The following is a 22459-nucleotide window of genomic DNA, read 5'->3' on the forward strand; positions in this document are numbered from 1 at the left end:
TCCTCCATAAAATCACCAAATTTATCTGCAAATTTTATAGGATTCATAGTCTTTTAAATGTTAAATAAAAAATTCCAAATATGCCCATATTAATTTTTAAGCAACTGTAGCCTCTGCTGATAATACTGCTGTTTAGGCTGAGATCGCTATCAGGAAATTCTTGAGATCATTGTTCTTACATGTAGATATAGATTTTCCTCTTGCCTTTAATTAAAACAAACTTTTTGCCTCCACTCCAAATGTATTACAAACAAATGCTGAATTCACAAATGGGGATGATCTCCAATTTGAAGCTAGTCACAGTAATCTCCTTGATGACAAGAAGCATATCTTATTATCTAAGTATTTCTCATTACCAAAAGAATTTTTGCATACAGTGGGTTTCCAATGATATGTAAGTCAATGAATGCTAGTCAAGTTTTATAGGCCCATGTGGCACTGAAGTCGGAGAAAATTATATTATGGAATTTGGACAGTTTCATGAGAAGTCTATCTTGAATCAGAATTTTATACTTAGACACCAGTGATTTATGGCCTTCATCAGTGGCTTAATTCAGTGATTATCTTTTGCTCATATTAATACAGGAGTCTATAAATATTGAAAATTAAGTTGGTGTTCAATTCCTGATAACCAAATCTTCCTATTCTTTAGCTCCCTAGTTACACCACAGGACTTAAAAAATTAATAGAAAAATGACAATGTCTTTAATTCACATTCCTTTTTCCTTTCTGATGGTCTTTCTTTTGCACTACCTAGTTTTTGGACAACATCCCTTACTATATTAAATTTTGGATTTCAGAGAGGAAGGGAACTATCACATTTTAACAATCAAGTTTTATCATTGGTCTTGTAATGATGGTGATTTCCTGAATCACCAATTTTTCCCCACTACCCTATTCCCCTTTGCCATTTTCAGACCGTGTTGGTGACTGTAAGGTAAACTTGAAGTTTTCTGTCCGGCAAAATCTTTAATCCCTTGGGGATGTTCAAAGTGTTAAGACTGATGGATCTGACAGTGGTAAAGTCTGATAAGAATTGCTGTAACAACCATGATGATCAGGGGAAGACAGTTTGCTTATCTTTTTATGTATCTTGTCTCTCTTCTTCCTGACTCGACAGCTCCCCCCACGGTTCGTATTGTGCATTCAGGCTTGGCCTGTAACATTGAGGAGGAGCGCTACTCGGAAAGGGTCTACACTATACGGGAAGGAGAAACCCTGGAATTGACCTGTCTGGTCACAGGACATCCACGTCCACAGGTGAGTCCCGAACCGTGATATTGTGGAAAACTCTCTATGACTTTTCTTGGAAGTCAAAAAGTGTATATTTTAGATGATTTAGCTAAAAATGTGTTTGTGTGTGTATGTGTGTGTGTGAAATTCAAGTATGTGTGCAATGCAGGATACGAGTAGTGACTGCTGAACATTCAAGCTTGAAGTATTCATGTGGATAAGACAAAAAAAAGAAATTTTTGTTTTGGTATTGTGAGAAATTTAAAAGACACTTCTAAGGAGGCTGTTAAAGAAGACAACTACAAAAATATCTCAGTCAGATAACAATTCATATGGCAATGAGTTTATTTTAGAATGTGGAACATGATTTCACGATGACATAATTGCAGTGGAGGAAGCATTTGTTCTAAGAATGTGATGAACGAGGTCACATGTACTTTCCTTACTCCTAGTCATTATATTAATAGAAAACCTCGAAAAACAAATATTTGTGGGTGCTGTATGAATTCAGGTTCTCAAGAGTCAGCAGCTACAGCTTTCATAGCTAATTTAGTAGCAGGAGCAGAAATTGAGACTTTCAAAGGACACTAAAATTACAAACAATGAGCAAAGAAAAAGCTTGTAGGAGTGAAAAAAGGGGTTAGATACAAGATAGTATAGTTAGGCTATGTATCTATGATGTAAAAATTTAATTCAGATACAGAATATTCAGGATGTTTTTATTCATTAATTGCCAATTCTTATTGTCATATATTTAACCTGACTGGTTCAAAATATGGATTGGTATTAAACACAAACACTGTGATGGAAAAGAAGTCTCATTTGTTTGATAGACAAAGTTACATATTTTAAGTATTTGTATTACAGAAAAATAAAAAATCCAGCTAACAACGACTATGTATGGGAAAGTAAAGAACAATGTGGAGATTATAAAGTCTCCCATCATTTCTATCTTGTCTTTTGGTCCTGTCATCCTTAACTCTTTAATCCTCAAGGATGTTTTGACTCTACAATTTTGACCCTGAAGAACAAATAAAAATAAGCATATGAACTTCACAGAATGAAGCAATAGATTGATAAGACCATAAATAAACTGAAATGGTGAAATATGTTTTATAAAACTTATGCTGCTGATAAAATGGAAAACAGTAAAAGTAATCTAGAAAAAAATTATTTTAAAATATTGAAAAATATTAAAATCCGTAGTGGCTAAAATTGTAAATTATGACCCTTGCTAAGAACTGAAAATTTATTAAAGAATAAAATTGTCTCAATAAAATTGAGTTACAGAAAATTTGACCCAATATAATTAGACTTAGTAGAAAAAATGATTGCAAAACTAAATATATAAGCACAGAAGCAATAATTGTTAAAATATGATGTAGATGAAGCTGATATGTAAAGCATTTTTATTTTCAGATTTATGCAGAAAACTATATAGTCCAATGAAAATAATTTTACTAAAATTAAAAAATGATAACACTAACTCAAGAATATTATCCCAAAGAAAGTTTAGTGTTGTTATAATTTGATTTTCTTAATTTATATACATAGAATAAAAATTCCAGAGTAAAAAAGTTGGGATCAAAGTAGGAAGGTCCGAGTAAACCTAGAAGAAGCCACAAGAGAAGACTCATTGATGCTCCCATTATTCCCACAATGAATGTACCAAGTTCTGCAGCTTCTGAACTTCAAATTTTACTTAAAAATGCAACTTATCTTTGTTTTTAAGTCATCCCAGCTGTTCCTCTCCCTCTATCTTCATCCTTGCATTCCCTTAATATTAGACATTTCTTATTTTCTCCATACATCTTCCCTTTCGTGATTCAGCAATCTGGATGCAATCTTTGAGCTCTGGCCAATCCAAAAGTAGTTCTGAAAAACAGGAGTAGGTTACTGCCTTATTTATTTTTCCTGAGAAATTCCATTTTTGGAAATATTTCAATGTGTTATGAGCCTATGAAAAATTTATTATTTCGGTATTATTATTTCTTCATTCCTAGAAGTAATTCAGGTGTTTGCAGGTGAATCAGTTTCAGTTTATATTGCATATTTGGAAAATTAACTGGGCCTCTTCTTTGTCAACAAACTGTATAAGGAAGGCTGACAGAACTGCTGGGCCTTTGCATCCTGTCCAAATACTGTTGGCATCTGGTCCTGAGGATAATTTTTCTTGGCTGATACCATGAAGCTGGAATGACTTTCTTGCTCCTATGTCTAATCTGAATATGATAATTCAGTGAAAGAGAGAAGTTCCTCATTCACTCTTCAGAAGATTTCTTAATCTGTTGCCTATTCCTGTGGCAACAAGAGTCATAAAAATTTCCATTTCTACAAGTATTCTAAGGCAGCATTTTTTTCTAGATTCTTTAAAATTTTCTTTAAAATAAAATAAGTGAAGAAGGTCAGTACATAGCAGTGGTTAAGAGCATGGTACTGGGACTGCCTGGATATAATCCAGGGTCCATCATGACTACTAGTGTGACCTTGGGAAAGTTCCTTAACCTCTCTGTTCTCTGTGCCTCAGTTTTCTTATCTATATAATAGCAATGATGCTAACCATCTTATCTATATCATAGACTCCTTTCAAAAGTTAAATGTATGTGTAAATATATATGTACATATATTATGTATATACACATATATACATATATACATGGTACATAGTAAGCATTATATTGGTACATAATAAAATATATATTGGCTTTATATTATTTTTAAGTAATTTATATTTAGACTCCAACGTCGAACATATTTGAAATAAGTAAATTTTAAAAAAAGGTTCTTAGCATTTCAATAGTCTAAATTAAATGCATTTCAATAAATTTCAATATTTTTGTGTTTTAATGCACTGTAGAGCTTTTGCATCTCTGTTAATTAGCTTTTTTTAGCTTGCAAGGACTAGAACTGTGTTCAGACTACCTCATTTAAGGAGGGCTTATTATAAAAGTACGTGGGAAGATACGAAAGAAAGGAGACAAGGGTTTGCCAGTAAATCTACCAACCTAATATTACTTCTGCATATCCATAATTTCAGGATTTTGCTACCTACTCTCTTAATTTTCCTTCTTTTCTTTTTTCTTTCCGTCTTTTCTTTTTTCCTTCCTTCCTTCTTTCATTCCTTCTCTCCCTTCTTCCCTCCTTCCTCTGTTCTTTCTCCCTCAATATTACCACACCAATAACAAATGAATTATGAATATAGTCCTCTTGTAAATGATTTAAACAAAAGGATATTTGACATACTGGACCTGTTTTCTGCATCATGTGAGAGACTCTCCAACTGAAACAACTAATATTTTTTCAATGTATCTTTGGATAGAATATGGGAAAGGGTTTAGGAGAAGTATGCAAAAATTTATTAATCACAAATTTTATATCAATGAGTAACTTCACAGTCCCCTCCCCCCCACACACAGTCTCATCCCCTGGTGACATGCATCTTTATTAAGGTCATGGTTACAAGGGGAAATGTACTCACCATAGCTGTTTAGGAGAAAGCTCTTATAGCCTTTCTGATCATTGATGTCACACCCTCAAATAGTTTTGTTACCATTACTTTTAGTATAGAATATGGAAAGCCTCTTTTGGTTCAACACTTTACTCCAAAACTACTGATACATTTTATTCCCAGTACATCAGCATTAACCAAAGATTTTTTTAAATTTAATAAAAATCCTCATGAATATAAAGGGTCATTTTTGTTCCTTAGGAGATCTGAATCCATTTGCAGTTATTTCAGAGTTCATCATTTGTTTAATTCCATGGACAGTCCTGATGCTTAGAAGAAACATTTATCATACAGTTCCAGATACTTGCAAAAACAACATTAGTCAGTGTACTTAATGAGATAATACATGTTGATCATTTAGCGGAGTACCTAGCAAAAAGTAAATACTTAGTCATCACCATATTTGTGATTCTATTATTGATACAAAATAATAATTTATTCTATAAAGTTAATAATTCTCAGCTATTACTGTCATCACTACACAATTGCAGGTAACCCAGTAGAGTAGGTAGAGTATTTCTTACTCTCCCATTGAAGTTGGTTTTGGTCATATGCCTGGCTTTAACTAATGTATTTTGAGCTAGCTGTAATCTGGGCCAGATGTAGTGTCTGCACTGGAACAAATTGACACACCTCTGATACTGGCTGGTATATAGCTAGTCATCTGATAAATGAATGCTTTTCAGTTCTCAAGAAGAAGCTCTGCTCTGCCCTGGGTCAGGATGAACTTTGTCACTCTCTGTAACATTATGGTGCACAGGGAATTTGATTATCTTCATAATCTACATAACATTATACTAGTCCATTATATTGATTATATCATGTCATTTTGACCTTTTGAACAGGAAGTAGCAAGTACTCTGGATGTCATATAAGATAGACACATGCCAGAGGATGAGAAATACAGTACCAAAATATTAGTAGTCCATCAAATTGGTGAAGATTTTTGGAGTCTGATGGTCTGGGGCATGCTAGGACATTCCATCTCAGGTTATGAAAAAGTTGTTGCTCCTCACAAGCCCACCAGTAAGAAGGAGGTCCAGCATATGGTAAACTTTTTTGAACTTTAGGAGCTGCATATACTACATTTGGAAATACTGCTTCAAGTCACTTTATCAGGCAACTTTAAAGGCTATGATTTTCAAGTAGGACTCAGAGGAAGAGAGGGCTCTGCAGCAAGTCCAGGTTTTAGTGCAAACTGCCTTGCTGCAATATGATCTAGCAGATTTGGTGTTGGACACGGATGCTGTGTGGATCTTTTATTAGGTCCTAAGAATAGAGTCACAGCACAAAACTTTAGATTCTAGAACAAAACTAAACTTTGTACAGCAGAGTACTAATTGCTGTTTGAAAAGCAGCTCTTTGGTCAATAGGGAGTAGGATCCAGTCGATACATGCCCCCTTGGTCAGGCAGTTCTGTAATATATTCTACATGGCTCCTTAGAGGGTCCCAGTAGAATGGAGCCCCAGTCACTCTCAGCAGTGACTAGCATAATAACACTTTGTTGTATTGGTTTTTCTCCTTCTCTGTGTCACTTTTCACAGCCCCCTACTCGGCTTCCCTGGGATTAATTCTGAAAATAAACTATGTACTTGTAATCTCTCATCTCAGATTTTCTTTCCTGAGGCAACTCCAGCATATGACAGTACCTGTCTCCTGGCCTCAAACCTAATGAGGAGTGTGTTATGCACCTAATCAGTCCTAGTCTCTGCCTCCTTGCTGCTGACCTTATGTTGCTTAATTCTGATTCAGAATTATTGTACTTCTGCTTTTCCTGAAGACTTGTAAAGGTAAACCACAAGAAACTAGCCAAGGTAGGATGTTTAATTAAATTTTGCTTTTATTTCTTAAGACTTTTATACAATATAATTAGCATGCGTGTGTAGTATATTGTCCTCATTTACTCTCCTCATCTCTTGAAAAATATGTCTTCTACTCGAATTAAATCTAAGCACTGAAAGTTTGCAAGTTCATTTGCAAGGAATGTCATGTGATGGAGATTTACAATATAAATACAGACTGAGAATTTGTTTGGTTTTGACAGCTTTGCCTCGTGGTCAAAATTGGATCTTCAGAGTGATCAGAAAATGGATATCAAAACAGAGTCAAAATAATTGAATATACAGACCACATGAAAGTTAGAAATTAGATGTCTCCTTTTGAAATCTACATATTTCAATGAAAAATATTATATATAAGAGTGATGAGACCATAACCATTATTTTATTACAGCAGTTGATGTGAAATAAACTTTTTAAAATTACCAGGGCATTTCCAGAAGATAAAAGGAAATCAATATTGCCTATCAATATATAATTGAGAATCTGTTAGTTGTATAGTTAAAATGGATCATTTTACGGTAAATAGTTGCAATTCTTTTAATGTAGAAGTTCTGAATAACTACATAGACATTGATGATTTGGTTTTGTATTTTTATTATTAGAAGGATACTCCCATTAACATATTTTCAGATATGTATTATTTGACATGAGATTATTAAGTGGTAGATATCCTACAATACAGTTTTTTTCCTTAGATTTTTAACCTTTTTTGTAGTAGTTATTGAGCTGTCAACAAAATCTCTAAATGGACTAATCTCAACATAGTCTGAAGTGAATTTTTCATGATGGAATGATAATCAAATTAATTGATCTATTTTTAAGTCTATATTACATATACTTAGATATATGTACACATAAAGATAAATTCATAATAAAGTGTGAGGCATTTGGGCACATTCAACATGTTGTAAATGTTCATTTATAGTTATATGAATCCCTGCTATTTTAAAAAGGTAGCATGAAAACAAATATAGTAGTGGTCTACTTGTAATCCTATTGAATCAAGTTTATCCTCTTCACTTCTAGCTATTACATTAAAGATGACAATTAAGAGAGTTGGATTTACTTGAGTTTTCAAACTCCAATTTAATGAAACACTCCATAGGTTGACTTTAAAACATTGAGGTTTGAAACTTAAGTTTAATGATTTTAATTAAAATTATAGAAAATAATACCTATCCACTTCTATGCTAAAGAATATCCTGTCAGTGGTAATTAATAATCTATACCAGTGCTGGTTGTAAACATGACACATTTATTTCAAATTAGGCTCATCACAGGCATTTCCTGAAATGCTCAGAGATGCTTCAAACAAAATCAGTAAGGAATAAAGCCTTTCCATAATCTGAAAAAGTTAACTTGTGCTACACAAAAAAGTGCTTGTAAAATATGAGTATTTTCAGGACTGAAAAATGAGAAACCGTTATTAATAATGACTCAATTTTTTTTAGGAATTGCTAATATTTTCATTTTCTTTTAGTGCCAAAGTCTTAACAAAAACCTAAAAATAACGTTTATTTTCCTGACAGTTTTATCTGTTTCTACCCGCAAACATTGATTTCTTCCTTTTTCTGCTTTGTGTGGAACATATAGAAACATTATCCCATACAACCCAATCCCTTCTTGTTTACTTACTTGATTTTGGCAAGTATCATTTAATGATGTTTGATAAGCTTGAGCAGAACAAAATCTTTAGTTAATTAGTGTCTTCACTGTTGGGTGTCATAGGAATTCTGTATTTTTTAAGATTAACGTTTAGGCATCCAGCTATGTACAGTATGGTGCTGAATCTAAGCGATCTTTTGCATTGCATTTATAATCAGAACACTTTACCATTTTGAATAACTCTTCACGGTGCCATCAAGAAGATGGATTGTAACCAATCATTTTGGAAAGAGTTTTCTAAAATAACACAAAGCATTATGTGTGTTATTATGTAAAATGCATGTAAACACATTTCATGAGACATATAAATTCTACATCAGCTAATGTCTCATATTAGCCTAAAGAGTTCCCTAATTCCAAAATTGTGCAAGTGCCTGAATTGCATAGTTGTACATTGTATTAGCTTCCTAGGGCTGCTGTAATAAAGTACTATAGACTAGGTGGCTTAAACAACAGAAATGATTCTCTCACAGTTTGGAAGTCTAGAATTCTGAAATCATGGTGTTAGCAGGGCCATAATACTCCCTCTGAGATTCTGCATAGAATCCTTCCTTGCCTTTTCCCAGCTTCTGGTGGTAGCCATCAGTCCCTGGTTTTCCTTGGCTTTCAGCCACATCATTCCAATCTGTGCCTCTGTCGTCACCTGTGTGTGTGTGAGTGTGTGTGTGTGTGTGTGTGTGTGTGTGTGTGTGTGTCTTTTGAATGGCATTTTCTTCTTCCTGTAAGGACACCAGTCATATTGGGTTATAGGCCCGCATACTCCAGTATGACCTCATCTTAGCTAATTACAGTTGCAACAGCCCCATTTACAAATAAGGTCACATTCTGAAGTACTGGGAATTAGGACTTTAACATACCTTTGGGGGCACACAATTCAACTCATAACGTATATTATTTGCTCTTTTAAATTAGATAGTTTATACCTTTGCTGGGCATATTCTGGGGCTGCTTTTAAAGAGCACATTAGACATGTAATGACTGCTGTGCATCATTAATCTTGAAGGAATTTACAGTGCTTTGCCTCCTGATTTAATATATTTGTTGTCTCTTCCACTTGTCTGCACTCCTTTCCCTTGGCCAACTGAGTGAGTGGCTTATTTATCACCTCTTTCATAAAGTCTTGCTTGGTCAAAGAGGCTTGCTTAAGTGCCCTTTCTATGTGATCCCAGAATATCAGGCCATTTCTTACCATAATACATCATAGGGTCCTGCTTTGGGGAGTGAGTGAGAATTTAGACTCTGCAGACAAACTACATAGTTTCACATTTCACCTTCTCTACTTTTTCAGCCCTGTGAATGTGGGTAATATATTTAACCTCCCTTTCACTTGTTTTCCTCATGTACAAAATGACAATAGTATTAGTAAATATAGGTTCTTTAAGGATCAAATAAAATCATACAAGGGAGGACAAAAATCTTGAATAGCGATGATAGAAATAATAAAATAGAATAATCGTATTATTTTTCCATTTCCTGTCTCTCTCACTGAGCTGTAAACTAGAAAGCAAAGGACTGGGTCTTGCATTCCCATTTTCTATCACAGAGTGAACATATGTCATGATTTGCCTGGGACAGTCCTGGTTTATAGCTATTTTTCTGGTACACTTGTTGATGTCATTGTCTCTCAATCCCTCAAAGTAGCCTGCTTTGGAGGATAAACTGTATCGGACCATAAACATAAAAGCTTTCACATAGAGGATCTCATTTATTAAAGGAGTAAATGTGGCAGGCATTATCACTTGGGGTTAATTGTTGAATATTTTAATTAATTCGGTTCCTTTTTAAAAGTACTAAATTGTGTTTGCCTGTGCCTATGTCATTTACCTCTTAGAATTAAGCATTTAAGGAAACCTTAGACTCACTTGTGTAGGCACTGTTGGAAGCCGCGTACCTCAGTGCCTGCAGGGATGCATTAACTGCTCCCTTGGTGGTCTCCATGAGGACTTAATATGTCTTCTTATTTTATTACCCAGCAGGGATTTAAAGACACTTGGGAAATGGGGCTCAATAATATGAAGCTATTAAAGCCCTGCAGTCGGAGAAGAGTCTAACTTTAAACCCTCCATGCCACTTTTGACAATGGTACACATTTTAAATTACAGATAAAACAGGGCAACCTTGGGATCTCAGTGACGGAAACATATTCTTAAGTATCAGACAAAAACCTGGTAATTCATTGCTTGGAATTTGTTGCTTAAAACCAAACTACAAAGTCGTAACCCTATGCCTATCTAAATAATTTAGAAATGATGGAAGCCTGGTTTTCATCAGAAAAGGGAAAAAATTGACATCAACAGAAAGTAGAACAGAGTTTGAAAAAGTGTATGCTAAGACATGTTTGACTTCATATTGTCAACTGGCCCCAGCTAATTTTGCTGGAAGCCTTTGAGGGAGTATAGCCTTAAGGTTGTTCATATGGTGCAAAACAGAAAGCCCGTTCCTTCCTAAGCACAGGGAATTTGGATGCATGATATAGGATGGATGATCCATAGGTACTTTTTCTCACATGTGTTTGGAGCCCCTGCCTGCAGACCCATGCACTCCCTTGGCCAATATTTTAGTTAACAAAACTGGTAAATACTCCCATATTGTGATGACTTCTGTAACATTATGTTTATCAGTCTGAATATTGCCAGTGGTTTGATTTGTTCATAGATGAAATTGAAAACTACATTTACTTTCTTATTAGACGTACGCATAATCTAACTCTACAACTGCCCTCACAACCACTTGTCTACTTGAGATTTTGATTCCTTCTGCTCTTTGATAATCACAATAAGTCACACACTTGGCTTGTGACTATTTAACATGGCTGCTTAGTATAATTTACCAAAAAAATACAAACCAAAATTTTTATTGGTTTATATAATTTTATTATGAGTCTGTGTGTGGGGTGTGTGTGTGTCCATGGGCACATACTTAATACTTCTTGAACAGATGGTGACAGTTACTAGTGAGCTCTTATGTCACATGGTCATCAGTTAGGGTTGGACAAGGAAAACAGAAACCATTCTGATTATTTGAAACTCTTTAAGTTTAGAAAAACAACAAAGATTTACTGTATAGCACAGGGAATTATACCCAATATCTTGTTATAACTTATAATGGAATATAATCTGAAAAACAAAGAATCACCATGCTGTACATCTGAAACTAAAAACAGTACTTAAATTAAAAAAAAAATCCTCTGCGTTTAGAACTGAGAAAATTTAATGAAGGAAATGAATTGCTGGGAATGGAAGTGGCTGAGGAGAGGGAGAAATACATGGCTTTTCCTTTTCTTCTGTCATTCAGTCTTATGCCAGTACCAATCCATTGTTTGAAACCATTGAGAGTCTGGGAAATAGATATAACGTACAAGTGTTTAGCCTCTGCTCAATGATACAGAGCAGAGTAGAGGAAGGTTTAAAAATGGATTTATGAGCAAACTGGCCAAAACCATCCCTCACAGCAGTGGAGAGAGGTACCACCTGGAGAACGCTGGCTGGCTTTCTAGGCAGTCATCCACAGAGGGACTTGTACCTTGGTAAATAAGGCCACTTCAGGTTCTAATACTCATTTTGCAGGTTCATAAGCCTGGTTTTGTTAGTATAATGAAGGCAGATTAGGGATGAGTTTGCATTTTCCAAACTCATAAAGACAGATACACATACAAACAATGCAAAAATCAGGTTAGGCATTTATAATGAGAAATGCAATTGCAGATTACAGCAGACTGTTCCACCTGTAAATCAGTGTAGGTAAGCTGCAGATAAAGCAAAATTTTGATCAAAATGCCAAAATTTTAATGTGCAATGGCAAATTGAATATTGCTCTTGTGTAGCAGGATCACTCTCTCAGCAGGCAAACCAATTGAGAAGCCAAGCAAAAATCATGTTGGTTAGCAAGGAATTTTAATTGGGATAGCTGAAGGCTGTCTAATCTATTATGGGGTAGGAGACCTTAAGGCTTGAGTCCAATAGTAAAGATTTTCTCTCTCTTGGACAGTTCCCAAATAGTTACTACTTGCCAATTTGTCCTCCTAAAAGCTTATTTTTCTGTTCCCAAGGCAGACCAATTTCTGTTTTGATTGGCTCATTCTTTCTTTAGATATATTACCATTAATACATTCAGTCACATTATAGTCAAGTCCCAGAGATGTGTTACTATGGTGCTGACTTTGCATTCTCGCTGTTCTGAATTGTTATGCTTAATTAATTATAACTGCCCTCTCTGAGGACAGTTGTAGTTCCTATATTTCTAATTTCTTTAGGATAGGTGAACCTTATTATTTTTTATAAGAATCCCAATACTCTGGTGAAACTTTGAATATATATTATTCTTTCTTCTGCAATTCATACATGTGCAGACTGAGCCTGGAGAAGTTAAGTGACTAAGTCAAGGCTACTCAGATTGTTAAGCCATAGAGACTAGATGGTGGCTGCCAGCCTGCTGACCTCATACTCCTACTCTACCAACATGTTGTGACCTGAAAATGATTTTACTTGATCACTACTTTGATTGGTTTTTATTATTATTACCAATTATAGGCATAGCCCATTTGATTTAAATTGTGATCCCTGAAACAACAGGATCAACATCATCAGGGAACTTCTTAGAAACACAAATTCTTGGATCCCAATCCAGGCTTTCTGAATCAGAAACTATAGGGGTGGGGTACAGCAACATATGTCTTAATAAGGCTTCTGGATGATTCTGATGCATTTTAGGGTTTGATGTTCATTCATTTCATGGATTTATATAGTGATGCATTCCAGAAAATCCCCAAGATGCTCATATGTAACCCCAGGCATATGTGGGTCCTAGATATTTACTTACCTTATAAGAGGTACTGCATGCATGTTTTTCATTTCCACAGACTTTCCATTCTCTAGCAGGCAGGGACAATTCTTTTATTGTCACTGAGGTCCCCCTACTGATTACACTTACTGATTCTTTGGAGGCAGTTCTCTTTCAGAGTATAGTTAATATAGGGTAATACTAGTAGATTGTTTTAGACTTACTTCCTTAGACAGAGTGGACCATAGTGGTTCACTACAAGCTTTAGGGAAAGAGATTTAGGTTCCACTTTTGACTTTGTCCCTTAAAAGGTTTTTATGAGGATTAAATTTCATAAAGTATGTAAGGAATTTGAGCGCAATGCCTGACAAATGTTAGGCACTAAGGTAGGTGCTAAATCACTACTGCCAGTATTACTATACTACACAGAGCACATACTGCTACCTAAAACTACTGCTGTCTTTGACACCATGTCTGCTTTTCTTTGAATCACAGAGCTCATTTCTTTGTTTCTCATGGCCCCTTTATTTCACATGCACTCTCAAGAACCTATTCTCTTGTATTATGATCTCAATAAAAACATCAACAGTATGGAGGTTCCTTAAAAAACTAAAAATAGAACTACCATATGACCCAGCAATCCCACTCCTGGGTATATACCTGGAGAAAACCATAATTCAAAAACATACATGCACCCCAGTGTTCACTGCAGCACTATTTACAATAGCCAGGACATGGTAGCAACCTAAATGTCCATCAACAGAGGGATGGATAAAGAAGAAGTGGTACATATTTACAATGGGATATTAAAAAAAAGAACAAAAAGAACAAAATAATGCCATTTGCAGCAACATGGATGGACCTAGAGATTGTCATAGTGAGTGAAGTAAATCAGACATTGAAAGACAAATATATGATATTGCTTATATGTGCAATCTAAAAACAGGGTACAAATGAACTTTTTTACAAAACAGAAATAGAGTTACAGATGGTTATGTGACGTATGGTTACCAGGGGGTAAGGGGTGGGGAAGGGATAAATTGGGAGATTGGGACTGACATATGCACTCTACTGTATATAAAATAAATAACTAATAAGGACCTGCTGTATAGCACAGGGAACTCTACTCAATACTCTATAATGGCCTATATGGGAAAAGAATCTTAAAAAAAAAAAGAGTGGATATATGTATAACTGATTCACTTTGCTGTACACCTGAAACTAACACAACATTGTTTTGATAAAACAACTATACTCCAATAAAAATTTTTTGAAAATTCAACAGGATATTTTAAAATTAGGCAGGCTTATTCTAAAATTTATATGGAAACAAATAAATCAAAAATATCTAAACATTTTTGAAAGAGTAGATTAACTTAGGATTTACTCTACCATATTTTAAAACATATTATAAAAAATAATTAAAATAGCATGGTGTTGTTGCATGAATAGACAGACCAACCAACAATTTATAAAGCCCTAGAAAAGAACCATATATACAAACAAACAATGTAAAATAAAGACAGTATTTCAAATCATTAGAAAAATCATATATCATTTAATAGGTCATTTTGGCACAAAATGTTGTCTTTCTAAAAGAAAATACATTTAAATCTTTACCTCACATTTCACACTGTTGAAAAAGACATGGTACATCTATTCAGTGGATCTCTAGGTGTCTGTGAAAGAGATGAGGAAGATCTTCATACACTACAGAGGAATGATCTCTATAGCTGAGATCTATCTATCTGTCTATCTATCTATCATCTCTATTTATCTCTATACAAATATTTTGATATTTTTAGAAATAAATAATGGCAGAAAAAAACTAATGAAAACAGTTACCATTAGGGAGTGAAAGGAACAAGGATGAAGGGACAGAGATTAAACTAGATATCTTTGAATGTATTTTATTCTATATTTTTGATGTTGAAACCATGTATTTTTATATAGTTCCAAAAATTCTAAATTATTTTTAAATTCCTAAAAATTGAAGATAAAGCAAATTAACTAAAGTCAATATCAAGGTGATAGAATCAGCACCCAAGGAAGAATGATCTCAAGTGATTTTAAACCATAGTCTTTTGGTTATATGTTAGTGGGATATATCCTAAATGGGGGCAGGGAGGGAGAACTGCAAAGGAAGACTAAATTGCTTTCAATAGTTGTTTTTTTTGTAGTTATGACATTATTGTTGTTATTTCTGTTGTTGTTGCTTTGAGGCCGAATAATGGCCCCTAAAGATGACCTCATCCTAATCGCTGGAACCTGTGAATGATATGGCACATGAACTTCGCAGATGTGGTTAAGTTAAGGATCTTGAGCTGGGAGATTACCCTGGGGCTCCATGTAAAAGAGAGAAGATGATATGCTGCTGGCTTTGAAGATGGAAGAAAGTAGCAATGATCCAAAGGATGTAGGCAGTTGCAGGAAGCTGGAAAAAGCAAAAACAAACCAAAACAAAAAAACCAAAAAACAATAAACAAACGAACAAGCAAAAAAACCAGTTTCTCTCCTTGAAACCCCAAAAGATGCAGGTTTGGGACCCATTTTTAAACTTTTTTCCACCAAAGCTGTTAAGATAATAAATGTATGTGGTTTTTTAGCCTCTAAGCTTGTGTAATTTTATTGTAGCAGCAATAGGAAACTAACACAATAGGTTAAAGAATATAATAATAGAAAAGATGTAAGTATGCACTTAATTTAAATGAAACTTTGTAATTTTAATTTTAGTTGGAAGAATCCATATGAACTTGTAATTTTCTTTTTCAAAAATATATGCATTTCCTAGCTCAGTCTAATGAAAATTTCTAGAGACAGTATAGCAAAGAGCACTCATAGCACCTGGATTTTGATCTCTAAGTAAAATTTTGCAGTAAATGGGACTAGGTCTCCTTGGAAGAATGGCTGATTCCTGTCCAGGGGCAGGAAATACACAAGGTGAGCGTAGATTTTTATTCCAGCCATAAAACAAAGAAAGGATCAAAGATGACTTAGTGTCATTTCCAAAGGACACAAAAGCCAACTGGAAAGGGTTTCCACTGGTCAAAGAAGAAACAATTTGAATCTCAAAATGACTGTATTAATGTCAAAGACATCAAAATCTGAGTATATAATGATACCAGAAAGCCAAAACAAAAACCAAAACCACAACATTAAAAAATAAACCAACACAAATTTAATGGTCACATTTAGAATTTTCTGACACATACTCATTTTTTTGAAAATTCCTTGCTTTTCTATACAGCTGTATTTCAAAGTAAGCAAACACTTGTTGAAGAAAATGTCTTCTTTAGAGATGAACTTCAGCTAATACATGCTGAAAAAAATACAGAATTTAAACAATCACCATTTTTCAACCTCCCCCCAAATTAATGGATCTAGGCAGGGATCATCAATGACTGCTAAAATTATTAGGTGAAATATGTTGAGGAAATTTAAAGTGATGGATCAGTGTAAGAACACCTGGACCCCCTGATGAGTATTAACCTAACTGACAGTGGGACAACCAGGTATTCTATGCCTCTTGATGATAAGCACTAGGAAGTACACAGTGCTACCCATGAATTATTCTTGCTCTGTTCCCAAATAAATTTAAAAGTGAACCTAAATATAATGAAGCCTATAGAATTAACTAGCAATTTCTAGAAAATATGGAGTTAGAGAGCAGTGTTAAATAGCACCAGGATGCAATCACCTAAATATGGATTGTAGAAAAATGTATAGGACGGATCACCTAGTACATAATATGGGTGGGGAAAAAATGTTATAGATTTAAATACCTAAGTGTCATATCATTCTAATGGATAAGATTTTTTCCAGATTCTGACTGAAAAAAAATATTTAAAAGGACTTTAAGGACAATCGAGGACTATTGAACACAGCCTGGTTTATATTATATTAAGGAATTCTTGTTCGTAGTACAAGATGTAATGAATAGTATTATGGTTAAGTATTTTAAATGGACTATTCAATAGAGATAATGTGAAGTATTTACAGAAGATATGATACAATGTCTGTAATTTGCTTAAGATACTTCAAGAAAACTAAAATAAGTGATTGTTTTAAAAAGATGAGAGGAAGGATAGGGGAACCATGAATGATAAATTATTGTTTGTTGAAGCTTGTGAAGGGTATATATGGGCTAATTAAGCAATTCTATCTACTTTTGTGTAGGTTTAAAATTTTCCAGAATATTATGATAAACATCAAAAGTAACATTGGATTGGGATTTCCCTGGTGGTCCAGTGGTTAAGACTCCACGCTTCTTCCAATGCAAGCGGCACGGGTTTGATCCCTGGATGGGGAACTAAGATCCCACATGCTGCCTGGTGAGGCCAAAACAAAAAAAAATTAACATTGGATTGGCTCTAGCACATAGATGACAAATAATTAAGTCTGCAGAGTCCTGTAACTCAGAGCTGGACAGTGAGAGTTTTAGCCTGGAAAACATTTTAAAGCAGATAAACCAAATATCTAAATACCTAGAAAAATTGTTTAATTGTGATATAATTGACATATAACATTGTGTCAGTTTAAGATCTATAGCATGTTGATTTGACCAGTTTATATATTGCAATATGATTACATTTATAGTGTTAGCTAGCACCTTTATTATGTCACATAATTCTCATTTCTTTTTTGTGGTGAGAATATTCAAGATTTAGTCTCTTAGCAAATTTGAAGTATATAATACAGTATTGTTGACTATAATCACTAAGCTTTGCATTACATCTCCAGAACTTATTCATCATCTAGTTCCATGTTTGTACACTTTAATATCTCCCCAGTTCTGCCACCCCCAGTTTCTGGTAACCACCATTCTCTCTGTTTCTATGAGTTAAGGCTTTTTAGATTCCACATATTAGTGATATCATACAGTTTTTGTCTTTGTCTGTCTGGCTTATCTCACTTAGTGTATTGCCCTCAAGGTCCATCCATGATATAGCAAATAGCAGGATTTCCTTCTTTCTCATGGATGAATAATATTCCATTTCACATATATGCCGCATCTTCTATATCTATTCATCCATTGACAAGACACCTAGGTTTTTCCACGTCTTGGCTATTGTGAATAAAACTGTAATAAACATGGGAGTAAAGATATCTTTAGGTCCTGTTTTAAAAATGTTATTTTAAATCTTAGTAAAAACATTCATAAAAATTTTAACCTTAAATATAATAACTTCCTCTTATATCCATCATAAAATGGATTATATAATATTTAATAAATTACACTTGAGAATTAACTTGCATTTTTATTTTGGTAACTAGATAGATAAATGTCTGAAAATATTCTTTTAAAAAAAGGGTATTGGATTTAGAAATAATTATTCTCTAGTCCTTTTTATTACTAATAATTACACAGACACATTTCATAGTTCTGGCAGATTAGGTCCAAGTGACTTATATACTTTTCCCTAGTTGATATATTCAATTTCCACTAATTAATATTAAGCCCATTATCTGCAATTAAATAGATTTCTTCTCTGAAATCTGTCTCTGGTCAGTATTGCCCAATCAAATGCATAGGAGTTAGTTAATGGGTATATGTGTTCTATATTTGTTGGTTAAATTAATTATTCATAATTGTTCACCCAACACATATTTATGAAGCATCTACTAGTGCAGTGCTAGTCAAAGCAAGGTGATAATGGTCTAAATGTGCAATTAGTTATTTAAGTATGGCTTCCTTGAAAAATATAAATCCATCTTGTTAATTATTTATCCTCACTGCATACCTTTTCATTGTTTATCTTCTATCATAGTATCTTAGATCAAGTTTCCTGGAAGCAGTTCCTGAGATGAGGATTGGTGTATAAGTGATTTGTTAAGGAAGTGTTCATAGGGGAGACTGGTAAAGGAGTTGGGGAAGCAGGGCAGAACAGAAGGAAGCCACAAGACGATGTGATATCAGGCAAAGGCCCTTAGAGGGTGGCTTCAGCCTGATCCTGAAGGGAAGGTCTGCAGTGTAAGTTATAACTCAGAGTTTTCCTAGCCCTCGTAGCTTTCAGTTGGACCTTCTACCCTACACACAGTGACCTAGACCTGATAAATGTATATTTGTTAGATAAAATAAAAGCTAGACATGGTCAGGAATATCAAGGAGCTTAGACTCTAATCATAGGTTAAGACACAGAAGAGTTAACCAAAGCTGTAAGAGCAGTAAAAATAAATCGCTATTGGGTTTAGAGGAAGAACAAATTTTTTTTTTCTTTTCTACCACCTTTTCATAGAATTATAATATTTGAAAAAAATCTTAAGGTATACTTGACAGTCTCTTAGATACAGTTTAGAATCCAGAATAATAACTAGGATATGTAAACTGAAGTTTGCCTCAGGGCCTTCAAATTAGAGGATACAAATCATTTAATTAGTTAAAAGAATATAGATATTTTTAAAATGTTTGCATTACGTGGACCTTCTTTTAGAACGTACACTCCTTTAACTGAGCTTAACCTAGAATAGTGTTACTAATACCCTTTTGAGAACTACATTGTACAGTATAAAACTGGTATGCTGGTGTGCCAAAGTTACTAGGTATGGCTCTGTGGGAATCTCCCCTGTTCTAAACAAACAGGAGGATTTCACATTGCATCATGCTTCCATGCCATTGCTTGCTTTATTACCTTTGCCTAGAATGAGCTTCCACTGTTCTTTTTTTTTTTTCCTGTGCCACTAGTCATGTGAGGCTATTTATTTATTTTTAACATCTTTATTGGAGTATAACTGCTTTACAATGGTGTGTTAGTTTCTGCTTTATAACAAAGTGAATCAGCTATACATATACATATATCCCCATATCTCCTCCCTTTTGCGTCTCCCTCCCACCCTCCCTATCCCACCCCTCTAGGTGGTCACAAAGCACCGAGCCGATCTCCCTGTGCTATGTGGCTGCTTCCCACTAGCTATCTGTTTTCCATTTGGTAGTGTATATATGTCCATGCCACTCTCTCACTTCGTCCCAGCTTACCCTTCCCCCTCCCCGTGTCCTCAAGTCCGTGCAGTCTACGTCTGCGTCTTTATTCCTGTCCTGCCCCTAGGTTCTTCAGAACCATTTTTTTTTTTTTTTAGATTCCATATATATGTGTTAGCATATGGTATTTGTTTTTCTCGTTCTTAATTTGGTTCTTTCTTACTCTTCATTCAAGGCCTAAGCTCAGATGTTTTCTTAGCTATGACACCAAAAGCACAAGCAATAGCAACAACAACAATAAAATGGATAAATTAGACTACATCAAAATTAGAAACATATGTGCTGCAAATAAGACCAAGAAAGTGAAGTGACAACCCACAGAAAGGGAGAAACTATTTGCGAATAATATATCTGATAAGGAACTTGTATACAGAGTATATAAGTAACTCTTATGACTAAATTATAAAAAGATGAAAAAACCAATTAAAAGATGGGCAAAGGATCTGAATAGACATTTCTCCAAAGAAGATATACAAATGGCCAATAAGTACATGAAATAGATGCTCAAATCTTTAGTCATTAAGGAAATGCAAATCAAAACCTCAGCAATATAACACATCATAACCACTAAATTGGCAATAAACAAAAAGAAGGATAATAACGAGTGTTGGTGAGGATGTGGAGAAATTGGAACCCCCTTACATTGCTGGTGGGAATGTAAAATGGCATAGCCACCTTGGAAAACAGTTTGGCAATTTTTCAAAAAATTAAACATAGAGTTACCATATGAGCCAGCAATTTCACTCTTAGGTATATACTTGAGAAATAAAAACCAGTTCACAGGGACTTCCCTGGTGGTGCAGTGGTTAAGAATCCGCCTGCCAATGTAGTGGACACAGGTTCGATCCCTGGTCCGGGAGGATCCCACATGACACTGAAGCCCATGCGCCACAACTGCTGAAGCCTATGCACGTAGAGCCCATGCTCCGCACCAAGAGAAGCCACCGCAATGAGAAGCCTGCGCACCGCAATGAAGAGTAGCCCCCTCTCGCCGCAATTAGAGAAAGCCCGCGCGGCAACAAAGACCCAATGCAGCCAAAAATAAATAATAAAAATAAATTTATAAAAAAAGAAACAAGTTCACAGAAAACTTGTACACACAAATGTTCTTAAAGCATTACTTATAATAGACTCAAAGTGGAAACAACCCAAATATCCATTAATTGATGAATGAATAAATAGAATATAGCACATTCATACGATGGAAAGTTATTCAGCAATAAAAATAAATGAAATAATAGCACATGCTACAACAGGATGAACTTTGAAAACACTATGCTAAGTAAAAAAATCAGTCACAAAAGGTCACATAGTATATACTTCTATTTACATGGAAAGTCCAGAATAGGCAAATCCATAGAGACGTAATGTAGATTAGTGGGTGCTTAGGGCTTGCGGGGGTGAGAGTAGAGGTGGTGGAGGGAGATGATGAGTGACAGCTAATAGCTACCGGGTCTCTTTTAGAGGGGACCAAAATGATCTAAAATTTGATTTTGGTGATGGTTGTACAACCATGCAAATATATTAATCGTTGAATTGTAAACTTTAAATGAATGGATAGTATGGTATGTGAATTATGCCTCAATAATATCTCAGTAAAACTTTTTTTTTTTTTAAAGCCCTGAGTTTAAATGTGGCTTCTAGAAAAATTTTCCTGAAACTTCAGTTGGAGCTCATTTCCCTTTCTTTGTGTTGCTGGTGTATATATTTATATTATCAGACATATTGCATTAAAATTCCTCATGTGGATGTCTTTACCACTAAACTAAAGTTCCTCAAGATCAGAGATAAATAAAAATAATTCTCCTTCTCCTTCTTCTCCTCCCTCTGCTCCCCCTTCTCTTCCCTCCTCCTTCTCCCACCTTCCTCTTTCTCCCCCACCCCCCTTCCTCCTCCTCCTCCTCCTCCTCATCACTATTACTATTATTATTTTGCCAGAGTCTAACATAGATGTATAGGAAGAAACCAACCGAACTTAACTATATTATCCCTTACATTCATACAGCCTTTTGAGCCTGTTTAGAAATTTTATAATATTGAAACCAATTTTGAAATGCTTATGGACAGTAAGTAAGTAATCCTTCCCTAAATGTTACAAAATGCCATATGCAATACTCTTTTTTTTTTTTTAACACCTTTAGTGGAGTATAATTGCTTTACAGTGGTGTGTTAGCTTCTGCTTTATAACAAAGTGAATCAGCTATACATATACATATATCCCCGTATCTCCTCCCTCTTGCGTCTCCCTCCCAACCTCCCTATCCCACCCCTCTAGGTGGTCACAAAGCACCGAGCTGATCTCCCTGTACTTTTTTTAATGGAGGACAGGTTTTGCTTTGAAACTGCAGATGATAAAGACAAGTTTCAAGAGCAGATAATCAAAATTTGCATGCAAAAAGTGACAGAATGCACTGGGCTATTAATGTCATGACTTTATGAAAGATCAGACTCATTTT

The 22459-nt window shown here is 34.8% G+C and overlaps 1 protein-coding gene and 1 long non-coding RNA gene across 5 annotated transcripts in view; one reads left to right on the forward strand and one right to left on the reverse strand.

Moving 5' to 3' along the window:
• MDGA2 (MAM domain containing glycosylphosphatidylinositol anchor 2) overlaps window positions 1-22459 on the forward strand; it is an 830366-nt gene that overhangs the window by 334737 nt on the left and 473170 nt on the right. For all 4 annotated transcript variants that reach the window (XR_014242273.1, XM_082383804.1, XM_082383805.1 and 1 more), the window contains exon 2: window positions 1121-1260. Coding sequence is in view for 3 of the 4 variants with exons in the window: in XM_082383804.1 (XP_082239930.1) it covers window positions 1121-1260 (140 nt within the window). In the remaining variant the exon portion in view is untranslated. The remainder of the gene's footprint in view (window positions 1-1120; window positions 1261-22459) is intronic.
• The window catches only part of LOC309624989, a 290848-nt gene that overhangs the window by 121748 nt on the left and 146641 nt on the right, over window positions 1-22459 (reverse strand). The window lies entirely within an intron of this gene.

This window comes from Balaenoptera borealis, assembly GCF_965194805.1.
Source record: "Balaenoptera borealis genome assembly, chromosome: 3".
NCBI lineage: Eukaryota > Metazoa > Chordata > Mammalia > Artiodactyla > Balaenopteridae > Balaenoptera > Balaenoptera borealis.